Below are 26,030 nucleotides of genomic sequence, written 5' to 3' on the forward strand. Positions count from 1 at the left end.
CTGGAGAAATAAAACATATGAGTCCAGAACGATCAGCTGGAGTGAAATGAATGTTTGTTTTGGGTTGTTTTCTTTTGTTTTGTTCTTCCCCTAGGCATCGTTCACCAAATGCTGCACTGACTCATGTCCTTTCTCTAAGAGATCATTCTTGGATTGGGGCTTAAAATATTGCAGGAGGAGAGACGGGTTAGTCTATGGTAGCCAAAAACCAGGAGGAATCTGATAGCACCTTTTCTGACTAACACATTTGATTAAAAGACATCAGCTTTTGTGAGCTTGTGCCTTTTGTGAGCTTATGTCTTATTAAAAGGCTTTTGTGAGCATATGCCTTTTAATCAAATGTGTTTGTCTGAAAAGATGTTACTAGATTACTGATTTGGGGTTAAAGATAAGCAGCAGATTTTTGCCTTTGGGGTAAAAATTTGGGGTGGGAGGCAAAATCTAACTCCTCTGATTGGAAAAACAATGACTTTCCTTTTTTATGTTCACAAGCTCAGCTTTACATTGATACTAGACAACTTGTGACCCGTTGGGTTATGGTTTCAGAGATATTTCCTTACCAGATTCCTCAATGCCTTCAACAGTGGCAGAGCTTCTGATGTGCTGCCTTCCCTGGAAAAGTTCTTAAAAATCCAGGGAGACCTTCAGAGATGGGCCTGCCTTGAAAGTAGCCCATGTTGAGCTGTGTAGCCCAAACATCAGGAGTTGACCTTGGGAAATGTTTTATGACATTTTGTATTATGTCGTAAAATGCTTTATGATTATTTTTATGTCATAAAATGTTTCATTAAATTGGCCACATTTCAATTCTGTGGGAGTCACAGGTCCCAGACTTTGGTAGTCTCTTGGTAATTCCTTAATTCCTGCCAAGGAGAGAACAACGCCCCCACTAACACTGTCAGGGCAGCTACTGTATATAAACAGAGAGCAGACCCCACTCCCTTCTAGCACTGAAGATGTTGCCTAGTCAGGTAATGAAACGTCTGCAAGCCAACAACCAAGCTCAGAGGGCACGAAGGACTCCACAGTTCAACCTTGAGCTGCAGAGATTCACTTCTATTGATTAGGATGTGTATATTGCTAGGAGGTAGAGTCAGATCTTCATTTTTCTTCTCCTTGTTTCCCCCTTTCTGCCCCCCCCCACTTTATCTTTTCCTTCCACTTTTCCTGACTTCCTCACCCTTTGTCTGACCTTCCCTTTCCTCCTCCACCCAATGGGCTGCTAGATCAGCATGGGGCTGATCCCCTGTAGAGAGAGCTTTCAAAATTAGACTGTCACTTAACATTAGGCGGAGGATCACAGGGTCCACCAGAAAGAATTTCAAAGGCTTTGTGCTGTCCTTCCTTGTGCAATGTTAAGTGAGCACCCCAGCCCACTGAAAACAAATATTCAGGCTACAGTGTTTAATCTGTGATCTAGGCAATCAGTGAAACACATTTGGATCAGCAAAAGAAGATGCCTTGGTTTAAAAAAAAAATATTTTCAGTGCAACTATTTTTATCAAGTGACAGGTGGTAAGCCTTGTTTTGAGCGAGGCATTTTCTGTTTCTCTCAAATTGTACATCTGTCAGCAAGCAAAGGAAACACGTCCTTCTAGAATTTTTGTGGATTTTTTTCATATACAGAGTAGTCATTCAGTTAAAATTCATATGATTGACTTGAGATTTCCTTAACTGAGAGACAATCGCCCCGAATTGGAGTAACATGGGAATACTGTTTACATCCTTCAGGCCTTGTAATGAGGCTGAGTTTACACATTCTCTGAGCCTTATTTGGCTTCAGCTTAGCCATTAGATTTGCAAACCATGGTTTAGAGCAGGGTTTCTCAACCAGGGTTCCGTGGAACCCTAGGGTTCTGCAAGAGGTCACTGGGGGTTCCTTGGGAGATCACAATTTATTTAAAAAAATATTTCAAATTTGGGCAACTTCACATTAAAGAAGTAACTTTCATTCATTATTTTTAGATTAAGAACACTGTTAGTGAATATACTGTAATATACTATATACAGCCCTACCCATAAAACAAATATAATAATTTTGTAACTTTTGGACTATCTTTGAGCCTCAATGTGCAGGGGTTCCCCAAGGCCTAAAAAATATTTCAAGGGTTCCTCCCAGGTCAAAAAGTTGAGAAAGGCTGGTTTAGAGCTTAGCGTACTGTACATATTTAGCCCTTTGTGATTTGTCCAAGAAATCATAGTGAAACACGTAATGGTGTAAAGTGAGGGGCAAAACTGTTGTGCCACTATGCTACAAAACCATCAGTTAGAAGGACTGATTCCACCAAATACTGTCTATCATCTCACTGGGGTTCAAAGTAATCCTGGTAAACAAATGTGACCTTAAGGCTTTGGGCTTTGTTTTTGAACGGAGCAGCTTCTTCTTTTTAATTAAAACACATTTTAAAAAAAATCATGTGGGAGAAGGGAGCCTGATGGGTGTTAGGGGAGATGTCTGGATAAATGTTGATCCCTGTGGGCATCATTTTGACTACCCCTGGAGTTTATACTGCTTCAACAAGACTTAAATAGGTAGGAAGACCTGATAGAACATCAGGACCACGGAGAGCTCCTGTTGGAACACTTGGATTAGGGCGCTCAACTGGCCCAAAAGATTGACCATGGGATGTTCTTACTCAGGATGCTGGCCAGTGTGGTGCCTCTGTGATACTGCATTCCTTTCCCTCCTCCCATGTCTTCCTGTTTCCACCTGTGCAACAGCCAATCAGAATTTTATGGTTTCCTTGTCATCAGGTTTCCCATCCCTCTAGACCAGCCTTTCTCAACCTTTTGACCCTGGAGGAACCCCTGAAATGTTTTTCAGGCCTCGGGGAACCCTTGCACATTCAGGCTCAAAGATAGGCCAGAAGTTACAAAATTATTACATTCGTTTCATGGGTAGGCCTGTCTAGATGCATTCACAGTGTTCTTCAACTAAAAATAAAGAATGAAACTTACCTCTTTCATGTGAAGTGGCCCGAATTTGAAATATTTTTTAAAATAAATCATCATTTCCTAGGGAACCTAGTGACCCTGGCTGAGAAACCCCGCTCTAGACCCTTGTTTGGGACTGTTGTGTATTTGAAAATCTTGCATCTTCCCAAACCTCCTATTCTTCCTCCTGGTGCATCAGCAGTACAGCACCAACTCCATATCCCCATAGCTGAAATATTGGAAATAGGAAAAGCAATTCAAGGCCTAATAGGGCGCGAGAAATCACTGTTCCAGGATCATGCAGGAACTGGTTGCACGATACCATTAATATCAGCTTTCAGTCTGCTTTCCAGTTTCCTCAGATCTTTCTCTTCTTGCACAGAAGAAGTTTCTGGTTTTTGTTCTTATCACTAAACAAGTAGAAGAGCACCATATTCCAAGCATGATCATTTTGGAGGATATTTTCCCTCCTTTGAAGAAGGAAAATCTTCAGGTTTAGTAAGAATGGGTGGAAAACTTCAGGAGAATCCTGTCTAGCTAAAACAGTACATGGTCTTGCCATAGTACATAGCGCTTCCCAATATGGAGCTGGACTGCTACGATGTGCTTTGAGTGGGGTTCCCTTGGACAGCTGTACCTTGGAGGTCAATTGACAAGGTTGAACTTTTGAAATGGAACCCTACTGAAAATGCAGCGTTAGTTCCATTCTATCCACACCCCCTTAGAGCACTTCAGGCACATGTGAAACCCACTGGGGCCAAGAAGAGGTGAGCATCTTTAGGAACAGGTCATTTGTATCCATGGAAGCAAGGTAGCATTCGAGTCTCATGAGAGTTTCTGAGTTCATGGACACACTTTGCTTTTATTAACTGCAAAAGGAGGGATTTATTAGGAAGTTTCTTATAAGTGCAGTTGGATTCATTAGTGGTTCCTGGGAATGAATTTAAAATGTGGTGTGCTTTTCAGTATATTTCCCAAAGGTTTTGGAAATGTCACATAACTTGTGAATTTGTGCGGAGTATTTTTTTTTTCTTTTTAAGAAGCTCTTCTTTATGAAAAAGAAAGATGTCCCCCCGCCCACCCCACCCTCTTGCTTTACTTCCCATCCATCTGAAAGGATATCTCATTTGAACATGACCAAAAAGTTCTTGTTTTCAGAAGAGCTGGTTTTGTGTTCTCCTATAATCCCAGCCATCATCACTGTTATGATGACGCTGATGCTGAATGCCTCGGATGGGGATTGGAACCCAACAAAGAGGTGGGAGAGAAACGGGCTCTGTTCACATTTTAATTAGAATTGTCCCAGAGGTCTTCATCCAATTTTGGTCGCTAAGTGTGGCAGTCATTAAGCAAATCTGACCTAATTTTATGACCTTTTTTGCAGTGGTCATTAAGTGAATCATCACAGTTGTTAAGCAAATCATGTGGTTGTTAAGCGAGTCACACAGTTCCCCATTGATTGTGCTTACTGGAAGCCAGCTGGGAAGGTTGAAAATGGCAATCAAGTGACTGCGGGATGCTGTGATGATCGTAAATGCAACCTGGCTGCCAAGTGCCTAAATTTTGATCATGTGACCGTGGGGATGCAGCAATGGTTGTAAGTGTGAGGACTGTTCACAAGTTGTTTTTTCCAGTGTCACTGTAAGTCTGAACCCAGAGTTTCATCCTGAACTTACCCGGGGCCAAAAATCACTAAGACAGTGGTTTCCAAAGTGTGGTCTGAGTACCCTTGAGGGTCCCCAGGACCCTTTCATGGGGTCCAGAAAGTCAAATAATTTTTTTTAAAATTTCCTAGTTTTAATTTCTAATACAGTAAATATTGATAGATATAACCCACATAAACCAAAGTTCTTTGGGGTCCTCCATCATTTTTAAGAATGTTAAAGGAGTCCTGAGACCAAAATGTTTGAGAACCATTGCTCTAAGTTATGTGCATTAGTCACAACAACAACAAAAACAGCAGCAGCAGCAGCAGCCCTTGAGTGGCTTGCCCAGAGCTATCCGTGGCTGAGGATGGACTTGAATTTGGATCTCCCACCCCAGTCCAATCCGTTACTCCATACTTACTTTCCACTGCCCCAGAGTGAAAAGTTTAATTGAATGCATCACGCACTCAGGATCCGATCCGTCTGCAGAGAGCATCCATTTCATCCCGCCCATCTTTAACTGTTTGACAATATGACAAAAGGCTGTTTTCTTTGCTTCCAGCTGTGCAAGAAGGGCGTGGAAACTGGCTGCACAATTCAAATAATGGCCAATCTCTCAGTTGGGATAAGGCTATCCTGAAATAGTTTCACCAAAGATTAGAGGAACATTGCCTGGACTGGAGGAAAATACAGCCTGGGATCGGTAACATTTGAGTATCCAGAATATACATCTTTATAGAAGAGCTGACTGTTCTTCAGTGGATGGTTGTTTGGTTTGGCTGTTGTTTATCGTGGTTTTTATTTCAAAGTTGTTTTCTAAGCTGCTTTGAGTCTGGTTGGACTGACTGGCACGTAAACTTTAGGAAATTAACAAAACAAAGAAAGCAGGGGTTAAATATTTCCTTCTTCCTGGGGTGTCTGCAAGTGCAGTCAAAAAAGTCAAGATGGTGGCTCTGATGGTGTGATCAAAGCTCCCCCTTGATATCCTGGCTTTCTACATGACAGGATCTTTTAATTTTTTTATGTGCTTGGTATGATGAAGCTGCCCCTCGGCTGTCAGCTCAGATGCACAACCATTTCTTCTGTAAGAATTATGTCTCGCTGCAGTCATATCTCTTTGTCTCTTTTTTCACCAAACAGTTGAAATTAAAAAAAAAAAATCAGAACAGTGTTGAAATCCCCCTGAAAAGAATACAAGGATGAGGGAATTGGGTTGGGTTCAGACACCTGCAAGCTTATTTTGAAACTAAACAGGGTAAGAACACAATTTGTTTCACCCATAAAAGTGTCAGAACTGATTCAAGAACCCAAATGGATGCATTTGTAATTTCTTAATTTTGCAGCATTGGGACATGTTTCTTGACCAAGGATTCTGAGGTACGGTATCGGGTTACTCATGAGATTACTTATGGAAGTTGACGATTAGCAAAAGCCAGAGGTAAAAGGAAAAAAAGCTAATCTTTACCATTTCAGGGATTTAATTTCAGATGCTCATGGAAGTACAATAGATGTGAGGCGACTGGTTCTTTGTATTATGGGAAGTGAGGTGTGTAAAATAATACTGTATCCAGATGTAAAACAGGATATGGTGCAACGTTACGGATCAGGTTAACCTAACCAGATTGTTGTTCAGCCTTGACATTTCCTAATGTAAAGTGGTGAACAAAGAGCTCCAATTAATTTCTGCTTTATTTGTTTTCTGCCCCCTATGTGTATACTTGAACCTCTTTGGGTTAAAGCTGAATTTTCATGGTTTCCATTTTATAAGGCTAGGCTGCTGTGGAAACTGGTATCAGGAAAACTCTAAATAGAACTCAACATGGGCGGTTCCTGGGATTTAAATCTCACCTAATACCTGACATAAATAAATTTAAACACACACACACACACTTCACAAAACAACCCCCTTCCTGGATTAGAGACGGAAGAACTTCTCCAGGCGGGAATCAGTTTTTCCTTCCCTTACGTCATTTTTAAAATTAAGCTGTTAATTGGAATTAAACTGGCATTTCTTCTAATATCTCTCCCCCACCCCCCACTTTAAGCCTGATTTCTAATGATACAGTTAATTCATCTATTATTCTATGAGGCTTCATTCCATCTAATTTCAATATGCCTAAGGGGAATTTTAAAATCTAATTTAGCTTTCAAAATACCTGGCCCTGTTCAATCAATGAAAGACTCAATCTCTCTCTCTCTCTCTCATTTCTCTTTCATCTGTCTATTATCTATCATCTATCTACCTATCGATCATCTGTCTATCATCTATCTATCAATTCTGTTATGAAGTCTAAGATTTGAAACTGACATCCCTCACAATGCCACCTGGTATGATGGGGGCAAGTGCCAAGGTCTGTGGGGCCTTCAAATGCCCACCGCTGGAGATGCTACATTCCTTCTTTTTTTAAGAAGCCTTTTTTTCATCTCTTCTTCTCCTTGATCACAATCTCCTCCTCCTCCTCCTCCTCCTCCTCTACTTCTTCATTTTCATCCTCTCCTTCAGCTTGTCTTCAGCTACATTTTCAGCATCATCTCCTCCTCTTCCTCTTTTTCCCTCCTCTTCCACTCCTCTTCCTCCTAGGAAATTTTAACCTTGGCACTTTGCCGAGACCCCTGGACAGGCAGCTATGGCTACAGGTCTTTCATTTAAACCTAGCCCCAGTACTGGAGTTTAAAATATGAAGAGGAAACAGAATATGAATTGCGTTTGTGTGTGTGTGTGTCTGTATTTTAATCCATCAATCATATCCAATTCTCAGAGACTGCCCAGACAAATCCCTGCAGTTTTCTTGGCAAGATTTTCGGAAGTGGTTTACCATTGCCTCCTTCCCAGGGCTGAGAGGGAGTGACTGGCCCACGGTCACCCAGCTGGCTTTGTGCCTAAAGGGGGACTAGAACTCAGGGTCTCCCAGTTTTTAGCCTGATGCCTTCACCACTACACCAAACTGGCTCGTGTGTGTGTGTGTGTGTGTGTGTGTGTCTACCCCCGCCCCCCGCCCTATATAAACACTTCACTTTTACAAGCTTCACAAACTGTTTTGTTTCTTGGACTGCACGAAGAACTAACCCCAAAGCTTCGACAGCCAAAAAACCATCTGGTGATCATTGAAAGAACGCTCATCCTCCAAGTGCAAAGGTGCCATGGGCAGGTTATTGGAGAGAAGACAAGATGGGGATCTTGCTGTCTGTGTTCTGGATTTCTCTCCAGTCCTTTTAACAGCAGCGGCCACAGGAGCTTCTGTATTTTCTTCTGTGTGATACACTAAGATTGTGTCTGTGTGTGTCTGTGTATGTAGAAGCACAGGGTGGGCTGTGTGTGTTCTGCTCTAGGGCCTGTGGCTGGGAGGGAGGGGCTTAGAATGCAGCAGTTAGCAATGCTCTGAACTGCGGTCCACCTGCCTCTTCCAGACATGAATGGGGGCCTGGGGGGGATTGTTTTTCCTCTGCCGCCCCCAGCTGCATCCAGCCCACTGTTGAGCTCCATCTTCCTTTGACTGGTTTCTCCCCGCTGCCAAATTTGGTCCCATGGTGTTGTGTTTTCAGAGAGAACTCTTGCTGATGGACCGATGGACAGACAGCTCCAATCACCTTTCCGTAATTTTTTCCAACCTTCTGCGGTTGAGTTGGAACTAATTCAGAGGATGAAGCTTGCCAAACTTGGTGGAGACCTTAGGGAGTGTTCTGAAGCTTTTGTTTTCAGAGGGCACTAAACAGCCAGCTTCCACTTCATCGGTCTGTTCAAGCAGATATTTCCTAAGGAGACAGAATGTACGTAACTGCCTTGCAGCATGTGGCTGGCACTTTGTTCTTGGCTAAAATCCTGGCGCCTTTGAAGTCAAGGGATCTGGATTTCAGTCCAGGACTGCAGATGAAGGTCGTGAGCCTGGAACACAGGAGGGAGGTCCCGTTTGCTAGAAAGGCACAACTCAGTAATAATCCAGACAGGCCACTGACTGGGGTGGGCATTGAAAGCTTGGATTCCCACATCACAGTAAGCCATTGATTTTTAAAAACCACACTTATTTATTTATTTGCTTTTCAAATTTCTATCACCGTCCATCTCTCCCAAACCACAAATGAAGACTTATGAACTACAGCAACTGTGCTGAGTCACAAAGAGACAAACTCAGGGCCATTTGGAGTTCATCAGTGTAACACTAACAATAACAACACTAACAATAACAATGGTTTATTAAACTTGTATGCCGCCCAACTCAACAGCTCTGGATGTTAATAATAAGTAATAAATAAGTAACTAATATTATATAAATGATTAATAGTAAGTAATAAATGATGGCTTAGCAGACTGTGGAAGCTGTAGGTAGACTCATGCAAACACAGTCATGAGGAACCTAGTTGCCTGGTTTCGTTGAGCCTGTTATGTAGGCCCTGCCATGGTGGTCGAGAAACTGTGGTTTACTGTGTTGGATGAAGCCTGACCATTGTGGCCTATGCTATCAACCATAATTAAGCTATGGCATAGCAAGACTTGTGAAACCAGCTGATGATTGGTCAACAGCTTGGAAGCCAAATAATGACAACATAACCTTAGAGGATGTTATTTAAGAATTATCTGTATCTGTTGCTCCCCAGATGGACTGTTCATTCAGTCTGGAAGATTTTTTTGTTTGGTTGTTTAGAAGATGAATATTCACCAAAGGAGGAGAAAGAATGGAGCAGTAATCACACTCTTGATGTTAAGCAACAGGAAAGAAGAAAAGTTTGCCAAGAAACTAGAAGTGTCTGGTGATAATTCCTTAATCCATGAGGAATGAGAACATCTGGGCTTCACTTGAAGGTCATTGCAATTATATTAAGCTTTAACGTATTTTCCTTGGATTTATTCATCCCTTTTGAAGCTGATCATAGTAGAAAATGTTCAGTCATTGTTTTATTATGATACAAACCACATCTGGATAGAAAACCACGTCATGATGAGACCTAAGGGGCCATAAGAGTTTCCCGGTTTCCAAATATCCAAGCTGTACATAAACAGAAAAGAAAACAGAAGTGGAAAATGTTAGAGAAACTAATAATTTTGTTCTCATGAGAACTGCCATTCTGACTTCATGGGGACAAAACTTTGCAGTGCAGTAACACTGGAAAGATACAAGTGCTATGCATAACGGTATGCAAAACGTTGTTTATTCATTCAGTCGCTTCTGACTCTTCGTGACTTCATGGACCAGCCCACGCCAGAGCTTCCTGTCGGTCAACACCCCCAGCTCCCCCAGGGACGAGTCTGTCACCTCTAGAATATCATCCATCCACCTTGCCCTTGGTCGGCCCCTCTTCCTTTTGCCCTCCACTCTCCCTAGCATCAGCATCTTCTCCAGGGTATCCTGTCTTCTCATGATGTGGCCAAAGTATTTCAGTTTGGCCTTTAATATCATTCCCTCAAGTGAGCAGTCTGGCTTTATTTCCTGGAGGATGGACGTTTGATCTCCTTGCAGTCCAAGGCACTCTCAGAATTTTCCTCCAACCCCACATGCAAAACATAGAAATCTGAAATGTTATGAACTTGGAATGGCTGATTCAAGGAGTTTTGAGCTCAGAAAAATGTCCCATCCTCCAGAATTTTGACCCAAACTCAGGACAAAATTAGGCATGTTGTTCCTCAATGCTTCGAGTGTTCCACCACAGGGAACAATGGGAACTCAAAACAAGCTCCTTACTTTTGATCCCAGAGTTATGAAAATGGATGGGTGGTAGTTCTTACTGAGTACTATCGATCATCCAATTTACAGAAAAATCAGCCAATGTGATGATTTAAAAGAAAATCAAAACATGCTTAAAATGTGATAGTCAGCTTTGCAGTAAGCTGGTGCATCTCCCTTGAGGTCTGACCTTCCTGTGAAGCAGAGCTCACCACTTCCTGAGATGGTCTATTCCCCTGCCCAATCACTCATGGTGTTAAGCATCCCCCTTAATGTTTAGCCAAAACCGGTCTGCAATATCCCTAGAAACTCATTCAAAAATGGCATCTGCAAATTCAGCCTTTGCCCTGGTTGCTCTGCTAAGTTGTCTGCTAAACTGGGGGCAGGGGGTAGAAATCTGTTCACTTTATCCACACAAAGAGCTCATAGAAAGTTTGTGATTACTTTGGGTCAGACAAAAGCCTGTGCACTTCAGCTTGAGGCTGCTTATGTATCTCTTGAGTGATGGGTGCGCTATTTTCAGACTGCAGACACGGGACGGACGATGGTGCGCAGCAGCCTGACTTTTTCTCCTTTTTGGTTCCAAGGAACTTCATATCTGCACTATTTGCAGGGCAAACTGGATTCCAATAGAAGTTTTCCATTTCTACTCCACTCACCAGAACAGCCAGAGACGTCTTCAAAGGACTGTGCTTACGTATTTCCAACCATCTTGCTTTCCCCTTTCATAGATGGATTTTTCAGGCTTCAACAAGAATTTTGTAGCAGTGATTTATTTCTGCTCAGGTGGGACACCTGAGAAGGAAAAAAAAAAACCTTAGAAGGATCATGTGGAAAAACACAGGTGAGTTGGCTGGTTCTTGCATATTGTTTTGCTGATGGAGGCTGACGGTTTGCACACCCACACAGTCTTAAATTTTCAGCAGGAAAGGCAATGTTTCAAAAGCCAAATCACTTCAGGAAGCGTAAAAGTTCTATCGAACTAGTCACCACAAAGGTAAGAGGAGATAAAATGATAAAGAATCAGGCACACAAATACAGAGCGTGGTTTGTATTATCACCATGGTTTGGCAGTCAAGTTAGAGAAACTGGGACTCTTTTCACACAATGTGCTAAGTCTTGGCTCGCTAAGTGGTGGCTTACTGAATTATTTGCAAGCAGCTAGGGCAGGGTTTCTCAACCTTGGGCACTTGAAGATGTGTGGACTTCAACTCCCATGGCTGGCTGGGGAATTCTGGGAGTGGCTGGCTGGGGAATTCTGGGAGTTGAAGTCCACACATCTTCAAGTGGCCAAGGTTGAGAAACACTGCCCTAGCATAATCACTGTTTATTCTCTACAATGACTCATTTCTTAAGCAGAGTAAGTTATAGAAAGGCAAATGCTACGTCTCTGGAAGGGAAGGGCCTGAAAAGCAGGGTGACCCAGGACATCTATCTGACCAAGTTCAGAACCAAAGACATCAGACTAAGCTTTCAAACTGAGTTAGAAAACCAGTGGCAACCTTAGCCATCATTTCCCACCCCCAACCAATTAAAGCGCAACGAGAGCTTTTGACTGTTTACCCTTTTTGCGACATCCAGGATCTGTTGCCAGAGATCTCAGGCAGCCTGTCCAATTCTATTGCGTTCCCATCTGCGTGATGTTGGCTTCCAAAGCCATCAGCTGGTAGCTTGTATGGTGAAATGCCGCCCTCCCTTGGGTAAAGTCACGAGGGACATTTCAATTATTTGCAAGGTGCCCATGGAGCGCTTAGGCGAATCATCATGGGGGGATTTCTGCATACAGTTGCAGTGGGGTACAAATGTGGTCGGCAAAGAAATAATAAATGCGTTTCCACCCAGAAACATGCTAATAACTGTTATTAGCAAGATGAACACAGGGATGTGTCTGCACAGTGTGCTAGGCTAAGCCAGGCTAAAATGGGATCAGGCAGGTTGGGGGAGCCCCTCCGTTGTTTTAGCATGTTGTGTGAACTGGGTCGTCATGTTGCGTCATCAAATGGTTTCTTTCTTGGGGCGTAGGTTGCATGGATGTTTTGTTAAGCTGGGTGTATACGCAGCTAATGTGGATTAGAGAGCAAAAGGTAGGCACCTTCTTCATAGCATCCTTAATGCTCTTGCCAGCAATTGGCATTCCAGTATATCATGGTAGTGTTATGGGAGGAATGATAATCAAGGCCCAGTATTGGCATGCAACCACCAAGGCCAATATGCTCGAAAGGGACCCAGTGCTGGTGCTCCCCACCCCGCCAGGCCCTCCTCCTCCTCCTGACATCTGAAAAATAGATAGGCCGCAGTAATGAGTTTTTAAGATTTGGGGTTAATAACAACAACACTAATAATTTATTAAATTTATATGCCACCTGATTCCCTGACCTGGGTGGTTTGGTTTATCATGCACAAGGAATGTATGACAGGGTTACAATATAAGTGAAGCCATAAGGTGGGGTGGAGTTTCATACAATGCTAAACATGGTTTGTTTAATCAAGGTGTGTTGAGTGCATAACTGGCGGAGTTCCCTCGCCCTTGTGAGTTGTAAACCCTGGTTTGGTAACTAGAATGGCCAGGCTTACACAATGGACAACACAACGAAGGAGCAAGCAGGCCACCTTGGGGCTTACCCTCTCTGGGACTTTTGCCATGCTCACCTCTTCCTTTTTGCCAGCTTAGGATTTTGTGCGTCTGATTAAGAGGCTGTGGTCCATCCTTCCCAGACTGATACCGGACCGTATCTCCCATCATCGCCAACCGCCAGAGTGCGCTGAGTGGAGTTGAGAGGATGCTGGCTTAAAGAAGGCTGTTCCCCATGAGCGTAAGCATCCCCAAGATGCTGCCGGACCCCCAGAGAACCCATTTTGCTTCTGAACCCTCCCCCAAAGCTACATAAGCAGATGATGGCAGCCCAGAAAACTCACCTCTCCCCTTTCCACCTTTAGGCTGACTCAAGCCAACTTACTCCGCTGGTTCTATTTTTAGCATTATCTCTACACTGGGAGGAGTTGCTTAGCAGCTCATCTTTTGAACTCCCAGGACGAGCTGGGGAGCGAAACAGTTTACCTATGTTACCTGATGTATGACTGCTTGGGGGTGGCGGCAGGAAGAAAATGAACTTTTCAGAGATGCCTTGACTGCAACTTAAATAATTTAAGTGAAAAGGGGAAAGGGCTGCAGCTAGAGAAACATCAGATGACGTTTTGATGGACAGCTGTTTCGGTATCTGATGTTCCAGTGGAAGCAGCTGATTGCAGGTCTAGCTGGAACCCTTGTCTATATAGCCGGATCCCTTCCTTGTTGGCCTTGGGGGTATATTTATCACCTATTTATCTAAGAAAGGTTTGGGTGCGAAACTGTATCCCTGGGCTAGATAACCAATAGTGAAGTTCTTTGGGATGATTAATATTTGCCTTTAATTAAATAGAACAGAAAAAGACAACAATAGAGAAAGAGAGAAGAAAACGATTGATTGTGCCATCACACAGATTTCCTCCATGAGGATCTGTCCCCAACCTGGTCCTTCAGATCTCCCAATGGTGCATTTATCGCCACCATAACCGAGTCCATCCATCCTGCCCTCCTCTTCTCTTCTCTTTCCTTTCCTCTTCTCTTTCTCTGTCCATCCATCCTGCCCTCCTCTTCTCTTCTCTTTCCTTTCCTCTTCTCTTTCTCTGTCCATCCATCCTGCCCTCCTCTTCTCTTCTCTTTCCTTTCCTCTTCTCTTTCTCTGTCCATCCATCCTGCCCTCCTCTTCTCTTCTCTTTCCTTTCCTCTTCTCTTTCTCTGTCCATCCATCCTGTCCTCCTCAAACCTTTTGCAGCATTATAAACTCCTCAAAAGAGCTGAGTCTTTGCGTAAGGTACCCCAAACGTAACATATACACACACACAAGCACTTCAACACTCTAAGTTTTTGCATTGACACAGCCTACATTTTCATCTGCAAAAATAAAAATAAAAATAAAGACATCTGCTGGCAGGTGGAGGAACTACATTAGAAAAAGTGAAAAAGTACTGCACATCATTTCCCTCTGTCCCCTTCCTAGATTAAAATCAGTCATGCAATACACTAAACTCTAAAGTTGGGTTTGCAAAAGACAACTGCTGTGCCCACATGCCTTAGGTTGGTTCCCACCACATGCTAAGACAGTGGCTGGATTCCCTAAACATGCTGAACAATATCCTTCCACTTGTACAACACATTGTTATGGGAGAATAAGGATTTTGCCTTTATGTGCAAAATCGTATTCACAACCCACCTGTATTGGGTCCAAACTGGACACCTCAATTTCCATTTTAAAGACTAAGTTGCAGTTGCCTCAATCCAGATATGGGAGTGGGGTGTGTGGGGTGTGTGTGTATGCAGCATCCCAAGCTGTGTAGCTGTGTTTGTAACTTTAAGGCAAAATCTCAGCTTGGCAGATGGTGCAGTTCATCCAAACTGCTTTCAAAATTCCTTTTGAGCTCCCCCCAAATGCCCACTTTTGCACCCTCCCACTGAGTATTTCAACAGGAGAGGTTTGGGAACCTTCAACAGGCAGGCTATGCTTGTACACAAGGGGAGGGGCTCCCAGATTCTATTCAGAATAGGTGGTCTCAAAGATATCCAGGTTCCAACCCATGGAGGGCTTTATAGGTGACACCCAACCTCCAGAACAGCACCCAAAAGCATACTGTCCCTCCATTTGGAGGAGATGGGTGGCGACAAATTTGACAAATAAATAAATACTGATGGCAGGGCAGTTCCTGCAATACTGGTGTTTTATATGACAATACTGAGCTTCCAAAAATAGAATAGCAAGAAATGTGCCAACAGGAAAAGGACAGAGCCTGGTTAGCTTTATAACCTTCTTTGTCAAGGAAAGGCCACTATTTTCATCCAGCAAAAACTGACTCTCTGGGAAGGCGGAAAAATCCTTTTCCATTTTCTTGGCAAAAATCCCAATACAGCAAGTAACTGGCAAGGGGACCTGCTTCTCTCTGGAAGTGTGCAAGTTTTGACATTTGGTGTGTAACCAGCATATGGCCATGATGAGTATCAGGAAATGCTTGTTATACAAGCAGCAAGCAAAGCCACCTTAGTTTGGGAATGACATGGTAAGGAATTGAGAGATTTCCTGAAGGTGCTACTTACTACATGGCTGGAGACATTTTTAAACAGGATTGTTAACAACCCAAGAGACAGATGTCTTGTTTCAGACAGGACAGGCCACTGTTTGGATGCGTCCTGTCTTGGTTTAAAGGGTAAAGAAAAGCTTCATGGGAAGGAAGAGCAGGCCGCCCAAGGTGTTCACTGTGAGTGAGCTTGTGGTGTTTGATTATTCTTGGCTGCTATTTTATGCTGTCTCTTGTTATTTATCTTTTAAATCAATGCTTGGTTTTTGCTGTTGTTGTTGTTTTACTGTAATTGTTAGCTGCCCAGTCATGTAGATGAGATTGGCAGTATATGTTTGTGTGTGTGTGTGTGTGTGTATGTATATGTGTGTGTGTATGGCAAACAAACAAGCCTGGTTTATAAATCCTGGCAGCTGCTTTCACACATCCGAAGCCAAGCCAAACTGTGACTCGGTGGGAACCCTGCCAGGACGGTGTGTGCATGTGTGTTGTGTGAAAACACAACCATTTTACATTCACCAAGCCCACTGCCCACCTGCCCAGTTACAACCCCAGTGGCTGTATCTACACAACCACCAAACATGGCTGGGCCTGACCGTGTGTTTTGGGTGTGTGGTGCAAAGCCAGAATCGGGGGCTCAGGTATAACTGGGGTGGGCCAACTCAGCAGAAGCTGGAAAGGCGCAGGTTAAAATCCCACCTCCGCCGCAGGGGACGACTTCGGGGCTGCGCTCTCTCCGCCTGACCTCCCTTGCAGGGTTGCGGTAGGAACCCACGCCACGAAAGGAGTGACATTCGGGGCCCGCGAAGCTCCTTCCCACGCTGGCCGGGAGACGAACCTGCCCGCTCCGCCCGCCCTTCCTCGCAGGGCTGTTGTGCACCGGGGGGACCTCTATGGAGGCGCACTCTTCCCTCAAACGCGAGAGGCCGGCCAGAGAAAGAAGCCAACGGGCCCGTCCGTCCGCGCGGCCCGTTGAGACGCCCCGCTCGGGGGACGCTCAGGCCGCCGCCGCCGCCGCCGCTTCCTCGCCCCCCCCAACGGCGGCGGCGGCGGCGGCGGTCCCGGCATGCTCCGCGGCGGGCTGGCTTCCCGGCCTGCTCCGCGGCGGGCAGTCCCCGCGGCCCCTCCGGCTCCCTTCCCAGCATGCCCCGCGCCCTGCCTCAGCCTGACTAGAATCGGAGCTGCCGCCGCCGCCGCCGCCGCGAGGAGGAGGAGGAGCAGGAGGGGCCGCGCCGTCGTCGTCGTCGCTGCCGTCCTTTCCGCCGCGCCTGAGGAGAAGCCCGCGCCGCCGCCCGCCTCTTCCGCCCCCCGGGGTCCCCTCCGTGCCTTCCCTCGGCCGCCCCGCCCTCTCCCCGCGCCGCGTCCCCGGCCGGCCATGCCGTCTCGGGCAAGGTAATGAGCCGCAGAGCCCCGGGGTCTCGGCTGAGCGGCGCTTCGTCCTCCGGCGGCAGCAGCGGCAGCAGCGGCGGCAGCAGGCAGCACTATCACCCGCGGAGCTGGAATGACTGGCAACCCAGGTGGGCCGCCGCCGGGGGCGGGCGCGGCCTAGGGGCGCCTGGAGCCTGGGCGGAGGGGAAGCGGGAAGCAGGCCGGGCCGCCGGGGGGTGGAGGCCCCGGCCACGCCCGCCCGCCCGCCCGCCCGCCCCGCTGGGCCCGCGGTCCCCCTCGGCCCGGGGAAGCCCTGACAGCGCCGTTCCCGCCGAGGCGGGGGGAGGGAAGGCGGTGCCCGTCTCGGCGGCCTGCCGCCCTCCGCGCCACGTCCCCCCAGGCTCCGGGATCCCGGCCAGGCGGGGGTTCCGCCCCGGGCTGCCTCCTGGGCTCCTTAGTCGAGGCCCCGGGGAGGGGGGGCGCGTTCCCCCAACACCGCCACCCCCCTCTTTTCTGGGCCAGCCCCGGCTTTGCGCGTGCCGGGGGCGAAGCGGGCGGGGGAGTCGACGCTCGGGAGCCTCGGAAATGCTCGGGGGCCGCCCGTGGGCGGTGGGCTGAGCAGGGCTGGCCTCAGACCCGGGAAATTTGGTCTCTTGCGTGAACCCAACGCGTGGTGCGGGGTGTGGCGTGAGCTCAGGAAGCGGGGTGAATGGGGGGAAGGCTGGAGCGTGTGGATACAGCCAGTAGGTCTTCAAACCCCAGGCCTAAAAAGTTTGGTGTGGGGCTTCGTTTCCCGGGGGGCGCGCGCTGTGGAGGGTCCCCAGAAGCTCGTCGCATTTTTAATTCTTCACCTCTTTTGGAAAACGTTTCCCAGTCTGTTTCCTCCTTCGTCTGCTGGCAGCCTTTCCTCCGAGGGGTGTGTTTTACGTGGACTGGCTTGTTCCCTCCAAGGTTTTGCTGGGGGGAGATTGTCCATCGGATGGGTAGAGCACCAACTTAGGGGAAGCTGGACAGACAGACAGATCGTTTTTGGTTACAAGCTGCAAGGGTTGCTTTCGTTTGTGGTTATGCACTTGGGCATGCATATTTTCTGTGTATGCAGAAACAGAGTGTGCGCATAAAGTTGGCAAAGTGGAGTTAATACCATCTACATGATAGGTGATTTTTCTTTTGCTTTTCCTCTCCTATTTTAATTAGGTCTTCGCAGATGGATTGGTTCTGGAAAGTTTGCTTTCTCCGCTTGGGTGTGTACGTTATATTATACACAGAACAAATTAATCTATCCTGTGTGGTTCTTGTTTCCTGTTTTCTAGCTTCTTTTGTGATGGGTGAGGGAAATGGACCAGGAAAAAGCATAGGGCATTTTTTTTTTTTAGAAGACTGCTGCAGGGAGAGAGGACTAAATAAGAAATTTATAAAGGTTGAGAAAGTTCTGTGTTTTCCCATCTTGGTGCGATTCTAGAACAGTGTATGTATAGCTTCCAGTTAAGAGTAATGTTTGATGAAGTTCAGCATCTTTCATATTTGTTTCTAAAAGGCAGCAAAACTTACAATGTTTTGCTGTAACAAACTATCAGTGCTCTCTCTCTGGAAGTATGAAATATTTAGGTATGCAGAAAATACCAGTCACATTTCAGTTTTCGTCTGTGGCAGGATTGTTAATATCTCTTGGGGTATTCTTTAATTAATTTGGGTTTTTGGATGGCTTGATCCACTGGAATAATTTTCACGGACTTTCATTATGCAACTTTGTTGCCTAGTCGATAACTTGTTAATGGCTTTATGGGAAGGAGAAAGTCAGGGTTGTGGTGTTTGTTGGATGCTAAGGCTCCTTTTTTCCTATTTTTGGAGATTCATACTTTTTTTAAAAAAAATACCGCAAACTAGTGATAGCTTAGAAGTGCATGCCTGCCTGGAAGAAATTGGTATATTTGTCATTTGACATGGACATAGAGAATTCAAATATATAAAAACAAAAACCAATTTTGCTTTGAGGGAAAATACCTATATCACCACCAACAGCTTTTATATGATTTAATTTAAGACCCCAGTGACTACTTTAGCTATGCTTTAGGCATAGCCTTGAACTTTTTTTTTTAACTATTATGTAAGAGCAGGTCCTTTTATGATATCATGGCCTACATTTGAAAATTCTTGATGTAGCCTGGTGACTTGCTTGTTCAAGAAACTCAAGTCCCAGCTCTCCTTGGGTGCATGGAAACTGATGCATGGGTGGTTTTGCGGGGGGGAGGGGAAGTCTGAAGTCTTATCTTCTGAAGGTTTGTACTTTTAAAGTAAATTTTATTTAGTGGTCTAGCAGTGTGAACAGGGTTTCATGCCTGTGGTTGGCTCAAAACCCACACTAAGCTTGGTCTTGACATGTTAAGGTCTGTGCTTCGAAAGTGGGCAGGGCCTCAAATGGGCCTGATCTTGTGGGGTTTTAAGTGGGGAAATGGGTGACTAAAGTGGCTTTTGAAAAAAGTTGGCATTTTTTGGTTGGCCACATGTGGTCTGTGGGCTACATCTTTTATGCAGTTGGGTTAGAGAATCATGGGAGGGCCAGGCAAAATGGTTAAAAGTTGTAGTTGGCCAAGAAGCTTGTTGGATGACGTTTGCCCAACCTCCATCTCTGAGCCCCTCTTTCCTCAGAGTGGTTATGAAGATAGAAGGGGGTTGCGGGGGATGACCATGTATGCTGTCTTGAGATCCCTGGAAGGAGAGCAGTAAGAAAATAGAGGAAAGTACCTGACATTGAGCACATAATTAGAAAATCTCAGCAAACTATTTTGAATTATTAAAGATTGTACAAAATTACATTGGGGTGTGAAGAGCAATCTGAAAATAACATGTTCCAAATCTTCAGTGTTGTTTATGAATTTTTTTACTTTGAAGAGCTTCTGAAACTATATCACTAGGTTTGTTTATTTTTAAAAGTCAGGTTTGCGTTTTGGTTTCACCCACCACAAAGCCATAATATGGTGGGCCTGATGTTGGTTTAATGTGTTATGTGAACCCAGCCACTGCAGTTTCTGAACAGTATGTATGTATGTATGTATGTATTTGATTTTTATCCCGCTTCTACTATTTTTATAAATAACTCAATGCAGCAAACATACCTAATACTCCTTCCTCCTCCTCTTTTCCCCACAACAACTCTGAGTTGGGCTGAGAGAGGCCAAGGTCACCCAGCTGGCTTTCATGCCTAAGGTGGGACTAGAATTTACAGACACCTGGTTTCTAGCCCAGCACCTTAACCACTAGACCAAACTGGCTCTACTGTATGGCTTAGAATGACATGTGAATCTAGCCCCTGTATGGCCAACCCAATCTCAGTGTTTCCCTTTGCATGCAGAATTAATGGCAAAACGTTGGAGCCTTGACATTTCTTATAGACTCCAGAACTTGTTTCTGAAGAATTGTATATTTTACAAACTTAAGGCTAGGTTTATTTCAGGTTTAGCATCACAAAGCATTGAAACACTTGGAAGCATAGATCTGTGCCAATATTCACCTGCAACGCACCAAAGCTAACTACAGATAATCCTTGTTTAGTGACCACAATTGGGACTGACAACTCAGTTGTTAAGCAAAGCAGTTGCTAAGTGAAACCACAGCTGTGCTTATGATCTCACTTCAGCTTTCCTTTGGTTTACAGACCCGTGAAGGTCATGCATGCAAGGATTGGTCATAAAGTTAATTTTTCATCACCGTTGTAACTGTGAATGGTCACTAAACAAGGCAATTGCTAAGCAAGGGCTACCTGCAACACCTTTTCTCATCTGAGCTGCTGTAAATCTTTATTTATTTAACCCAATGCTCTGAAAAAGTTTTTTTTTAAGCTGTATTTGGTTAAATGTACTTACAAAGTTGTCTATAGCTTTACCTTCCTAAGGGTCCTGATCATAAGAACTTGACAAACGTATTCCACCAGACATGCTTACAAACTCTTGAGATCTTCATCTTAAATGTGATGATCCGAGATACTGCTGGAGTGGGGATTGTATGCATAGCTATGTTTTCAGTTTGGGTTAGCCAGACTTGTGTTGCAGGTGACTGTTTATATTGGTCTAATGTTAGGCTTCACCCAAGAGAGGACAAATAGAGATTTTTGGGATTTTAAATTGGAAGCCTGTACATTTTCCTTAGTGTTTACAGTATGGTCGTTGCATCTTGGTATGCATCAAAAGAATTTAATTGTCAAATAATACAATATAAGGGTGTTGAAATGATTTAAAATTGTGGAAATGAATAGAAATCCCACACAAAACTGGCACATCAGTGGTTAAACCATAACTAGAGCGGGTTGTTACTTTGTAAGGTGGCAGCTGGAGATTGATAACCTCTTTTTTTGAAGAAAGGAAAGAACGAAGAATGTGACTTGTGCCTATATACTAAAGAGAGGCTAAACGGCCAGCAGGGTGTCAATAAAACTGTCATCGTAATGCAGTTAAGAAAATCTCTAAATGCAATTTAAATTTAATCTTGCTACCAAGTCATTACTGGTTCAGAACCAACTTTACCCCTTCATATTCAGAAATATGTACATTGGCAAGACATGCAGCTCCAACCTGAATGTATTGTAGGGGCAGGCTTTTCTTGGTGACACTCACCTTTTTATGCCTTTTAGAATTCCCGTGCCAGCCTTCCATTTCCAGCATTGCAGCCAGGCTTCCAGATTAGAATCTGTAGGGCTGTCCATGAGAACTTTCTCTTCTCTTGCAATTCATGTTATTAGGGGAATGCTGCGGGGAACAGAATCTGTTATGGGGAGCCCTTTCACTTCTCTTGCAGACTCATGCCTGCCTGGTGACTTGGTTGAGAACATGATTTTGAAAGGGTTTTTTTTTTTTTTAGCTTAATTGATAGGATGGTAAAATTACATTTTGACTTTAACAAATGTTTTGGTTTTCTGTTTGCTGTATTTTCCAATGAAAAATTTTAAAAATACATGAATGCTTCATTCAGGTTGTGACTTTCATTGGAATTGTTATAGGATGCTAATAGGACTGAGAGGAAGGAGCAAAGGTTTCCTCGGTTCCAGGCAATTACATGGACACGTCCATGTGGTTTTCTTGGGAGCATTAAAATGGTTTTCCATTGCCTCCTTCTGGGGTGTTGCTTTGACTTCCCAGTCTGATTTTTTTCAAGACCCCACTCCATAGTCGAGCTCATTAGATGATTGTGATTTACCCTGAAGGGTGCTGCTTTGAGGATAAAATGGGTTACATTCTCTGCGTGTGATGCTTTGAGCTCTCAGAAGGAAGGTGAGATATAAATGTAACAACAGGTTTAAAAATCTGATGGCATAAAAGTTCCTTGCTTCTTAGCTATTGATCTTAGGGTTGTTATATTTTTTCCTGCTTTGAAAATTGAACTTTCTTTTAAGAAAGAAGACAATGGTACGTCTCAGATGTTTGAAGGACTAAAGTAAATTGTTTTGAAAGGTAGTGGTTTATTGCTGTTTCAGAAATACACTTTCTTAGGGCTTCTAATCTCAAGAATAGATATTTGTCAAAATAGAGTGAAGCTTCAATACAGGTATCCCATACAACAGGCCAGTTTTGGGGCATTGTATATGATTTGCATAAATGACACACTCATGTAAATGTCATCAATAGCTGCAGTGGAGTATTTTCATATTTAACAGATATTCATGCATAACAGACCCCCACCCAACCGTGTTAGTCCAGTAAAATGTGGTTTCACTTTATTTTAATACATTATTTATCCCACACCAAATCTGAAATTCATCTTTTTCAGGTGGTGCCACCTTCTCTTCTTCATTAAGGAGATCCTCCTGGTTTATCTAGAAGAAAAATGCACTACTTGTTCTGTGCAGGCGTATTGATGGGTAGCTAAAAGGGGAAAATGTATTTTCTTCACTCAGAATCTTGGGAGAAGTATGAAGCTCCACAAAACTTTATTCCCACGAGCAAGTTTCATAATACAAATTTTAACTGGGAAGGGAAACCAGGTGGTCCTAAGCTTCCAATGTGCTTTCAAGGAGACTCCTTCCTTCCTTCCTTCCTTCCTTCCTTCCTTCCTTCCTTCCTTCCTTCCTTCCTTCCTTCCTTCCTTCCTTCCTTCCTTCCTTCCTTTATGCTTGTATCAAAGATAATGTTAAATTTTGTTTTCTCTGTTTGTTTGATATTATGTTTCAACCCAATATTTATTTTTAAGCATCTGGAAAAAAAAATAAATTGGAGGAAGATAGGAAATGTCAGGGTGGATAGAAGGGGTGGTGAGCTTACATTCTGTTTTTTTTTCTTTGAAAGTTTGCATTTGTGTTCCTGTTAGTTGGCTTGTTTTGGCGTTCGCTTTGCCTGTCGTTCAGTTTGTCTGTGTGGAGTGTTTTATTTGTATTGACATGTGCTTCGTTACTAGTTTGCCTTCTGTGAAATGGATGATGGAGCAGAAAAGGAAATCCAAAGGAACGGTTTTGTGTTTGGAACTCCCGCTCTGCCTTAAGTCAGGTTTTTGAGCAACAGATTTTTAGTTTTTCTTTATCGACACTAATTTACCCTCTGGAAGTGTTTTGTAGTTGGCTCCAGCTTTCATGACAGCTGTTTTGTGAGAGTCTGTACAGCACATTCCAACAATTCCAAATATACCCCCCAAGATAAAAAGTTTCCTACGGAGCAGTATGTGAATAGGTGGCACCTAACAGTATCAGGTTGTAGAAAATACAATGCATCCAGTTAACATTAGAAATAACTAGTATGGAATTGTGAATGTTCTTAGTCACGAATGGCAATATAACTGTGTGTAAAGTGGCTTTAGTAGCAAATTATATAGATAATGTGCAGTTACCTATATAATTCCTTCTTTGTTAACATGGGCCATGCTGAATGAGCTGCTGGGAATTCTGGCTCAGCAGTATCTAGAGAACCATCAGTTCTCCACCCTGTTCAGATGTTTCAGGTGGTTAGACTGATCTGTTTCCTTCCCTTGCTTTTTGAAACCAGACTTTGCATGTTTTGCCTATAAGACATTGTTCTGTTTCTGTTAAATTTATTTTTGAACTGACAGGGTAGATGGTAGATTGGGCTGCAGTTGAGTAACATAGCTGTCCCTCCAGCTGGGCACAGTCAGGTGCTGCAGAAGTGGACACATTTGAGAAATGAGGTATTTTAATAAATCTAGATTTCAGGAAATACTCCAGTGCTGTAGCTATGTTAGTGAATATTTTTTTCCATCATGCAGTTTTAATTGGCTCATACTCTGGCTTTTATTTCTCTTGCTGGAGGACTTCATAGAGCTTGTTGATGTTTTGTGGAACCTCACCTAATTTTGATTTGCCTGATCTGGGGTCTGGAGGGGAAAAAAGGCATGATTATTTTTCTTTAATTTGGTGCAGCCTGTGATTTAGCATGGCTAATTAGTAGAGGTATGCAAAAGAGTTCCTTCTGAAACATTTCAAGTATGAAACTCCATGAAATGCCTCATTCTGAGCATGAAATGACCACCCCGCAACACCCTGGAAGCACCCCAACCTTAAAATAGAGTGTTTCAAGCCTAAAACTGCATTTTCACTGTCAAGATGAGGCATTTCAAAATGAAATGCATTTTGCATACCTTATTAATTAGTGAGGTTTTGCCACTATGTAATTGCACAGCTATGGGCTGTCAGTAGCATGGTTTTGCAGCCTAAGCTTCTTAAGATAAGGATATTTGTTTTTAGTTGTCTTTCTGCAATATTGCATGATTTTTGCAATGTTGTGTGTTAGAAAAGTCTTCTATGGCGCCATATGTGTTTAGTTTCCTTTCACCAGCGGCTGCATTCTTGTAACATATTAAGCCATAATACGTTTTGGCCTAGCATGTTGTATGAACCTAGGCAACCAAAACTATATATTATAGTTTATGGCTTAGTGGTGTGTGTAAATTATATATGAGAGTCCTGCAGTCATACTGTTTTATATGCAAAAAAGAAGATTTTGGAGTATTTTAATGTTTATGGAGATGAAACAAATCTTCAGAATAAATAAAAAACATGTCAGTCATATGGTGACTCAGTTTGTATGATACCAAAATATGGCTGGAGTCCTACATTATATTAATATTAAGCTATGGTGTATTTCAACCTTGTTTTTTCAGTAAGCCACTATTGCTGGTTTGAACACGGTTATCCAAAACCAAACCAAATATATATATTGCCATAATGTGTGATCCTATCCTATGTATAAGATTTAGAAATTCTCATTTCAGTATTATTAGCAATGTGTGGCTGCACCTGGGAACATTATGTACCTACTGTTTCTGTCTTTTGGGTATAAAGGCAAAACGAGTGTCTTGAAACTTTAGTATTTCCATATCTCTTGAAAGTGAGGGGTAGGCTGGCCTTTGCTTCTCTGCAAGTCATTTCCTGTCACTGCCCTGCTCTCTGGAACAGCATCCCCTCACATATGCATATGGTGTGTCCCCTGCTGGGGTTCTGGAAGGTCCTTAAGACCTGGCTTTATTCCCAGACCTTGGAGTAGTGTGTCTGAGACTGTCGTGTTTTTATTGTTATAGTTGATTTTAGTTCAGGCTACCATGTTTTGTTTCATTTTTCACACTGTTTTAATTGTATATTTGGATTTTGTAAGCTGCCCAGAGTCTTCTGGAGTGGGTGGCCATAATAAATGTAATAAAATAAATTAAAATAAATTCTAAGCACCTTATTTTGATGATGATGATGATGATGATGATGATGATTAATCTCTTGCTTCAGGCAGCTTTGTGTATTAGCTATTTTTGATCCTGAAAGCCATTCTGTTTTGGAAAAAAGCGTATAAAACTCATGCTTACTTGATATTCATTTTGGAGTTTTTAATGAGATGTAGGATACACATACGTTTATAGTATGAGACCTACATTTTATGGGTTCTTAATTCTTTTAATATCTGGAAATAAATCTAATATATCTGTGTGTTCTCTCATCCCCTGATTATTGTTTTTTTCTTTATTTTTCCATGACATAGTTTGATGTTGCAGTGATTTAACTTGGAATAGCATGAAAAAATTATGTATTAAGTGCATTGCTCAGAAACTAGTATGCAAAGAATGTTTGGCTATGTATTTTTGTAGTAGAATAAAACAAGGAAGCTTACAAGTGATTCCTTATTTATTTGTTCATTATGCTACTCATAATGAAAAAAATGTTCCTGCATGATTTTAAAATGGAATTCTGTAATACTTCATGCATGTTTTCAAGTCCCAGGGGATGGTAGCATACAAACTGCAAAGCCTATCTCCTTGCTGAAAGCAGTCAGAATATCCAGTGAAGTTTGCCACTTTGTCTATAGAGCTGTGTACATTTGTGCTGACGTCAGTG

At 43.5% G+C, this 26,030-nt stretch overlaps 1 protein-coding gene across 1 annotated transcript in view; it reads left to right on the plus strand.

Moving 5' to 3' along the window:
• Nucleotides 1–16,547: 16,547 nt before the first annotated feature.
• The window catches only part of SMG1 (SMG1 nonsense mediated mRNA decay associated PI3K related kinase), a 68,551-nt gene continuing 59,068 nt past the window's right edge, over nucleotides 16,548–26,030 (plus strand). Inside the window, exon 1 of the mRNA XM_063314889.1 lies at nucleotides 16,548–16,863. Within this exon, the coding sequence (XP_063170959.1) occupies nucleotides 16,742–16,863 (122 nt within the window). The 5' untranslated portion in view covers nucleotides 16,548–16,741. The remainder of the gene's footprint in view (nucleotides 16,864–26,030) is intronic.

Source organism: Candoia aspera, chromosome 14 (assembly GCF_035149785.1).
Source record: "Candoia aspera isolate rCanAsp1 chromosome 14, rCanAsp1.hap2, whole genome shotgun sequence".
In the NCBI taxonomy this organism is placed as follows: Eukaryota; Metazoa; Chordata; class Lepidosauria; order Squamata; family Boidae; genus Candoia; species Candoia aspera.